Genomic DNA, 8624 nt, shown 5'->3' on the forward strand with positions numbered 1-8624 from the left:
AAAAAAAGACTTTCACAATATCCCGAACTGAACGGACGTGACCCTTGCACGCTCCGGGACATAGCTTGCCGATAGTAACGCTGTAACTTAAAGCTAAGAATACATTAATTTAACAGTGTCGTGAATTAGCAGGTGAATAAACGTCAATTGGCTCAATTCTCAGAAAAACGCTTTCTTCGGCATCGCTACCCTGAGACTCATGCGAACCGACCCAGCTAGTTTCTCGTACCTATACCGATCTTCCTTAGTTTGATCTGTGAGGACAACTTCCAGTAGCCATCATACACTGTCCTAAGGTAGAAACAGGTGTAGCAGGGATAACACCATTCCGACTGCGCCGATACAAACAAAGGCGGGTTGGAAAAGAGCGGTGTTAGGCTTAACTCAAATGGAATGCTATTAAAATATAATGAGACTGACTTTATGCAGTTCCTTCCAAATATTAATCATCGGGCTTTGGATACCACTGAATTGAATACTTATAAAATTAACTCTACTAACTCCATTAAATTTTTAGATATTATAAGAGAATCTTCATTAACATGGAAAGAACATATTGATTATAATCAATATGTTATAATGTTATGTTGATTATAATCAAATTCAAACTTTGAATTTATATAATTATATAAATTCAAAGTTAAATTCATTAGGTTACATGGTTCCTTCTCTCAGACCTGTATTAGAATTGAAAATCCTGAAGCAGATCTACTTCTCCTATGTTCATTCAATGTTAAATTATGGTACAGTAAAACCTGTCTTAAACGGAATCTCAAGGGACCAGAAAAANGGAAAGAACATATTGATTATAATCAATATGTTATAATGTTATGTTGATTATAATCAAATTCAAACTTTGAATTTATATAATTATATAAATTCAAAGTTAAATTCATTAGGTTACATGGTTCCTTCTCTCAGACCTGTATTAGAATTGAAAATCCTGAAGCAGATCTACTTCTCCTATGTTCATTCAATGTTAAATTATGGTACAGTAAAACCTGTCTTAAACGGAATCTCAAGGGACCAGAAAAAATTTCCACTGAAGCCAGGTTTCCGTTTAATCAAGGTATACTATAATAACTAAACCAGGATATAAACGTATTTGAGACAAAACAAAACAACATGCTCATTAATTTATTCAAACTATAATCACTGAACACATGCAAACATTACACTGAACACGAAAAAATTGCAGTACTCACTTTTTATAATTTTACCAGAACTCCGGCATAGTTTTTTGCACGCAGCTTACTCTCTTGGCTGCCTGACTTTCCACAAACACTTTAGCTTGAGAAATTAGAGTAAGCACAACTCTTGTCTTTGTAGCCATGATGACAACTGCTAGATTAAAGTAAAACTGTAGGCCTAGAGCCCTTACTGAATACAATTTCCAGAAGGGGAAAACAATTCTGCTGAATCTCAGTGCAGGTGGTGCAGTTAAAGAGTTAGGGAAAACAAAATTCTGTAGAATGCATAGGATGCCTAAAATTATTCTAAACAATGCATTCCGTATAAAGGCTTATTTTGATTTCCGTTGTCCGCGTTAGACAGTTTCCGTTTAATCCAGGTTATTTAACATCTATTTCAGCTCCAAAGTCAAGGGACCTGAAAATATTTCCGTTTAAGACAGATTTCCGTTTAAGGCAGGTTTTACTGTACAATTGGACAGGTCAAGAAATAATAGTGAATATGTCACATGTCAAAGTCACATAAAATTTACACAATGATTTATCACGATAATATAACAACCGTTATAAGGAACATAACAGAAAAAAATACAGAAGACCAAAAGAAAAATATATGTAATATAAAACATGTAAACACAATATTAAAAACTGCAAACCAAAAGACCATCAACGAGCTAGTCAACAATCCAACATTGGTTGAAAAACTCTTGAAGAGAACAGAAAGCACTGCACAGCAAATAATTTTTTAGTTTCCTCATAAAATCATTAAAATTTTCAATGTTTTTCAATTCAAGGGGAAGGCCATTAAATATTTTAGTTCCCATATTAATTACATCTTTTTTGTGATGATTGGTATTACAAAACTGGACATACAAATTATGTTTATGTATGGTACTGTAGCTGTGAATATCAGAATACTGAGTTGTATACATCTTATTCTTTATTATAAACCAAAATCTCAAATATATATAATGAGGTAACAGTTAAAATCTTAATTTCACCAAACATATTCCTATAGGATACTCTATTATTAACACCTTTAATCACTCTTACATATTTTTTCTGTATTTTAAATACAGTTTCAGAGTCCTTAAGCCCCCACCCCCAAAATAATACCATATTTCAATAAATATTGGCAGTCAAATGAAAACGGGTCACCACGCATAACTCACGGTGTGCAAGTTGGTAACACTGGAATTTGTTTACGGTATGAACATCTGGTGGGACAAAACTATAATTTTGCCTACGGTTCTGCTGACACAACTGTATGAAAATTTGTAACTTGTCTTTGAATTTGAGGTCTTACAAGATCCACTAATAAAGAAAAACTTTCAATGCTCTTTCTGTAAAATGATTTGAACAGTTCTGGATCCTGATTAAGTTCTTTTGAAACGATATAAACACCTGAGTTTAAATTGTCACAAAAGAACAGGTGCACCCAATGTTTCCTTTTCTCCAGTGTTCTCTTACACCGTCTCAGCGGCGACCATGGACAGAACTCTTGACAACCTGGTGGCCAGATTGATGTTGGAAGAAGTGAAGTGCAAGATGATGACTAAAGAAGAAGAAAGCATAGCTTTTAAGACAGTAACTAAAACCAAAAGTGTTTCAATTGTAATCAAATGGGTCATGCCCAGATCAGCTGCCCCAACAAAGGTAAGAGAAATTGCTCTAGCTGTAAAAGGAATAATCACTCTGAAAAGGACTGTTACTTTAGAAATAAGGACAGTGATATGAGAAAACAACGTACAGTATGTAAGAAAACGAACCATGCTGAGAAGGTCTGTTATTTTAAAGATAGGAATAAAAGAAGCAAGGTCAATTTTCTAGCAGAAGCAGCAGAAACCCACGTGAGTGATGCAAGTGAAAAAGACGAAATATATGTATCGGATAGAGGTAGCACATGTCATCGCAAAACAGTAATAAAACCCACAGATTTTATTGAGAAGTCTGTCTCTCTAAAATCATGTAAAATCGCTTTGTATTTTCACTTATCATAGAAAATAAGATCGACCCCTCCTCTATAAATGAGAAATTTCATAATCTGAATTATCTTGCTACTTACAGGGGGCTCCACGTTTTGTTTGTCCTGGGGCCTCCACAACTGTATTTCTGGCCCTGAACGATTTAACTCTCGATAGTTACGTGTTATTGTAACCGGAAATTGCGTAACGACAATGATGAATCCCTCATTTACAAAACGTTTTTGTATATAAGAATGTGGGCTGAAAATATGTATGGACGAGGCACCAACTATCAGCGGTTGAAGGCATACATACACAAAGGGCAGAATTAAAGTACCAGCATAACAGTTACAGAGGTACACAAATCCACTGGAGCAGGAGAATAGTCTCTCAAGGAGAACAGGAGAAGAGTCTCTCAAGGAGAACAGGAGAAGAGATCAACATAAGAGAAAAGGAATTCTTAAATTTTGTTACATANAATTCTCTTAAATACAAAATAGAAACAAATTTAGACATAATATTTACATGGATGTGATGTACCAGGTCATATGCATGGCTCATGCATGTGTATCATCCGTAAAGCAGAATGGTGACTGTTTCTATCCTACTTCAGACTATGCAGTCACTACGCTTAACCAGTCAATAGACGTCATGCAGTACTGTGTATTGTAGTGCCCATGACATCTGATGATATCAGTATCAATGGAAACTTATTATGTTGTGCTTGCAAGATGTTGTAGTTACTTCAGAGTGTGACAGGAAATTGTTGATTGCTTGATAGCTGTCCTGGGTTCGAGTTCTTCCAACTAAACATTATGGCAGGTCCTAGCAAGAAGATGCGTGTAAGTGATGAGGAGGTGTTTTATGAACTGTTACAAGAGAATGAATACAGTGGTATTTCAGAGAGCATATAGTAGTAATAGTGAAATAAATGTGAAAATTTCGTCAGGTGGTGAACAAAGTGTCAGCTCTGATGAAGCAGAAAATGTCAGTGACAACAGTAGCACGCAACCTGGCATAGATGTTGATTTAGAAGAACCCAGTAACCCCCTGGAATATTTTGAGTTGTTTTGTACACCATACACTGAGGAAGTAATAGCCAGAGAAACAGATTTGTATGCCCAAAGTTTTAGAAAACACACCTAATCTAAAACTAAAATCTAGGACCTATTGCTGGGCTGGTATTGAAAACTACATAATTATAAAGCATCCACAGTATTTGTCACTTGAGTTGCAGCAATGTTTCCAGTGGTATAAACGTTTTAGTGATGGTTTCATAGTCTGTAAAAGATAATTATTTTGCAGTTGTTGTTTGGAAGAACAGTTCAGTTCATTCATCCATACTAGCCTTGAGGTTGCCCATACAGCAAAAAGAAACTCTGTTTATCAATTAGGGATCCACAGTGTTGCAATAAGCCAAGCTGGGAAGGTGTTTTTTCAGGAGACTCATTTGTCAGCAGACTACTATGATCCTGTTTCATTTCTAAACACCACATGCCAGTCAAGACCACCTATGTTGAATGCGAATGACTCAGGCAAAGGTATGAGATCACGTAGTGTGAAGGGAAATGAAAGTCAGTGGTGACAGTAGCGGATTTCTTGAGAATAAAGCCAAAGGAATGGAATTTTACTAAACAATATATATAAACTTTAATGTAATGGCTATAGAAATGAAAATAAAGGTATGTGAATTCTTAAAATTGGTCTTTCAGAGGCTTTTTGTTCCATAATTTTATAATCACACATGATTGAGATACTGAATTTTAAAAAGCGGGCAAAAATTATAAAATTAAACACCGTAGTGACAAATTTAAATGTCTGGGGGAATTTAATGTGCCACTGCAGGACAGATAAGAACCACTTCACTGGTAAATCAACATGTCCGGAAAGAGACCATCAAGCTAAAGTGCAAGTGGTACAGCTAAATGAGTGCAGAAAGTGAGCCCACTGATATTCCTGATGGATAAAAAAGGACACCCTTAGTAGAATGGCAAATATATATAATTTCTATATAAATACATTTCGACTTTTAACATGGACATTTATGGAATAAAAAGTTTTAACAAATGGGTTATTTTTGATAAAATTTTTCTTTATATTACAAACTCTTTGACCCATCATGGCTGCAAACCACAAAGTTCAAACACGTGCATATCTGATGACTGTGAAACCCTTATTTAAGGGAACTGCATTTTGATAGTAAAGTGCCAAAAATCTTAAAAAAGTAAAAAGTAAAGCTATCCCTGTAACAGGCCATGAAGGTCCATAGGGTTGTGAGACGTTGAGGGTCTCACATTATCTAGACAATCGGCTCAAAGATGGCGGTAAGGTTGTAAGCCCTACGCACTGGCCGCGCTTTACTCCCCAGGAAAATTATTTATTTAATTCGTGGTACTCAATTCTGTTAGAGGCTGAGTGAACCCCAGGGTCATAATGCAGCCGGAAGGATTAGGTCAACTGAAGAAAAATCCAGCGACCTCATCGGTATTTGAAGCCGCAACCTTCTGACTTGTAGCATAGTGCCTTAACCACTACGCTACCGCTCCCTCAAAGGAGGGAATTTAACACTGAGAGTATTGACTTTGGGTCACTGAAATGGAACATTAAGTGGGGGTTCACTGCAGTGTGCAACCTGAAGCAGCCCCACTCACTGACAGTCAATTTCCCCACAGCAAACTCCATAATTAGGTTCACATGTGACATGCCCTTTTGCTGCAGAAACCCCTTGCAGTTGGTGCACAGAGAATTCACCACATAGCCTTCCCAAGTCTCAAGGCAACATCCTCTTTGCAGGAAGGACAGGGCTGCCTCCCTATATCCTCCTTGTTCAGCCCCAACACAATGACTTTATTCAAACAACTTTTTCACTGGATACCCAACTACTACTTGCGTTTAACAGTAACAGTTCATGACAGAATGTACTAAATCCTTCCAGAACCTTAATGTAAGTATATGAGGCATGGGAGCACTGTATTCAGATGATAATATTTCAGTATAACAGGAACTTTTTGCTATGAATTTTCAACATAACAAACTCTCAACCTAACAGAGCTTCACACAGTTGCAAATTCCTGCTCATGAACAGCATTCATGCTAGGTTCATGACAAACTATTAAAATTAACTTTCCACATGTGCATCAGCAAGCAACATGCTAAAGAATCTGTCCCTGCGAGTGTCAACTTACAGGCAGCATATTGCATGGTATTGTGATCTTGTGGGTTGGAATATCATGAAGTCCTATACGAGAATACCCAGCATTTCAGAGTAACATAACTCAGGCTTATATCCACCTGTCAAACTACACAGTGTACTGACCCAGAAGATCACAAGATAAACAAAGCTTCACTGCTTCAGGGACAACACACACCTTTGCTTCATGGACTCCTCGCTGCTGGCGCCCGGCGACATGCCCTCCCTGTAGATGGAAGAAATGTAGAAGGGAAGTGGGGCCTCAATTTTCAATTTGCAAAAAACTCACTCAAAAGCGACTGTCCACGCAGGACCTCCTTGCTTCAGCTGGCTGAATTGTTCATCTTCAACATCATCACCATCAAGAACTGTAATTCTCCACAGCGATGCCATCAAACTCCTGTAAACAGTGAGTAGGAATCTATATAAGGACTCTCAACTACTTCCCTTACACTAAACTGCCCTAATCACCACACAGTGAGAAATTCTTTCCCAAGTCAAATCTATTTCGTCCTGTCTGGCATAGCCTGAGTGGCATTTGTCATATCCCATATACCATGCTCTTGTTCAATTAACTGCATAAAAACAAAATTAGCAAAGTGGCAAGCTCCGTTGCCTCAAAGTTGAGTTTCTCAGTCTCCCCCCGAGTTGTGTTGCTGTTTTCTTGAAGTGCGGTGCTCCATTCATTAACGTGTGTGCAACTCAGGCTGATAACAATTCTCGGGAATTGCAGTTGCGTTGTGGTTGCCAGTTTCCTTGGTGTGCCCTCGCCCTATCTGTTCCTGAAACTGTTTCAGAGTTCAATGTCGTGCAGAGTGATAAATTATTAACTAGTAACATCCCAAGTCTTATTATACACGTAGTTACAGAATACGATCTGCTGGTTATTATACTATGTACTTGGGAAAAGGTCTGAGGCTTCGGAAGAACGTCACCTCTTTCTCTTATCAGGGACGTAGACTATGAAAAGCAAAAAACAGCGCACAAGCAGGTGCCAAGTAGAACCACAGACCCCTTAATACAGTGGCGATATGTTCCTCCGAAACGTCGGGACATTTTCGAACCACATGAAACTATGACACAGAAGAGTGTTCTGTTCAGAACTGAAGTTGGGTCTATATAATTAATCCTCCATGGCGTTGAGGTAAGGCTCCATATATTCTTACCCTCAGCACTGTGGTTGCTGTTGAGTTCAACTCTGGCTGGAATATTTCGTTGTTTTACTGCAATAGATGCTGGTGAAGGTCCAGCTTGCACTGACCATTCAGTTGCCAACTGAATATTTTATGATAACCTAGCAAAGACTTCTCAGCCTCGTGTTCAAAATAAAAAAAAATGGCCGCCTTGCTCTGGTACGCCATTTTACATGGGTCTTCCGCGAAGAATAATTACATTTGGAACGTGTACTTCATTATGAAGTCTGATGTCTCATTCCGCCATTATTCACACAAGGACATTTAATATTAATCTTGAATTTATCGCATACACATTTACAAAAGTCGAATGTCTACAGAATACGATATGAGAATACAGTATTCCAATTTAAACCAAGCACACAAAATGATCATACTATTTCCGTCATGGTCACAAGCAACAAATGTGTCATCTGTTGGCCGTGGCAAAAAACTATACGCGAAGAGAAACAAACGGAAATGATTTACTCGTAGACAATGGAAGTGTGTAGATTTGCTGATTACTGCAAAGTCTTGTATGCGTGTGGATGAAGAATAAACGCAATTGAAATGCGAATCTAAGTTCAGAATTTTTCTTGACTTTAACTACGTACAATTGCTACAAGGCCAGTCAACACAGCGGTAATGAAAGATCAGATTCCTCCATATCGACACAAGGAACTCTGAGCAGAAGTCACACAGCGTTCTTCCTACTGCGTAGAACCGAGCACGCAGGCTCAAGCGGTAAAGCTTCTGACTTGAGCCCAGGAGGTGTCTGATTCGAATCTCGGCCAAGGTTTTGCATGTTTTTCACCAGTCCCTTCAGGCGAATGCCGGTATATTAGCTTGGCATGGGCTAGGACTGCTTCCGCCCATGTCCCCTGTAATTCATCCTGCACTGACCATCCTATCATTCGATCCCGTGTAACCTGAGCTAACGAAGAAAAAGGCAACGCTAAACCTGTAACAGACAGCGGAGGCCAATAGAGTTGTGAGACGTTGAGGCTCCCACATTTTCTCTAGACAATCGGCTCACAGATGGCGGTGAGGTTTTCAGCCTTACGGCAGCCCTTTACCCCCCCCCCCCCGCCAGAGCCAGTGCGACCAT

General features: G+C 38.5%; 1 protein-coding gene and 1 long non-coding RNA gene across 2 annotated transcripts in view; one reads left to right on the forward strand and one right to left on the reverse strand.

Moving 5' to 3' along the window:
- The first annotated feature begins 2659 nt into the window (after nt 1–2659).
- Nucleotides 2660–5359, forward strand: LOC117282504. The gene is made up of 2 exons (XM_033752403.1): nt 2660–2846; nt 4596–5359. The coding sequence occupies exons 1-2, from the start codon at nt 2679–2681 to the stop codon at nt 4737–4739; spliced, it is 312 nt and encodes a 103-aa protein (XP_033608294.1). The 5' UTR covers nt 2660–2678; the 3' UTR covers nt 4740–5359.
- Nucleotides 2667–8624, reverse strand: part of LOC111866776 — a 96122-nt gene continuing 90164 nt past the window's right edge. The window contains exons 2-3 of the long non-coding RNA XR_002843206.2: nt 6523–6744; nt 2667–2745 (exon numbers count right to left, since the gene is read on the reverse strand). This is a non-coding gene — a long non-coding RNA (uncharacterized LOC111866776). The remainder of the gene's footprint in view (nt 2746–6522; nt 6745–8624) is intronic.

Source organism: Cryptotermes secundus, unplaced genomic scaffold, assembly GCF_002891405.2.
Source record: "Cryptotermes secundus unplaced genomic scaffold, Csec_1.0 scaffold384, whole genome shotgun sequence".
Lineage (NCBI taxonomy): Eukaryota > Metazoa > Arthropoda > Insecta > Blattodea > Kalotermitidae > Cryptotermes > Cryptotermes secundus.

Bases quoted from the DNA above. Each gene is read 5' to 3' on its own strand.
- LOC117282504 (XM_033752403.1), top strand. From the start codon at position 2,679: ATGGACAGAACTCTTGACAACCTGGTGGCCAGATTGATGTTGGAAGAA. The intron at 2,847-4,595 runs GTAAGAGAAATT...GTGTTTTTTCAG, and splicing joins GATCAGCTGCCCCAACAAAG to GAGACTCATTTGTCAGCAGA.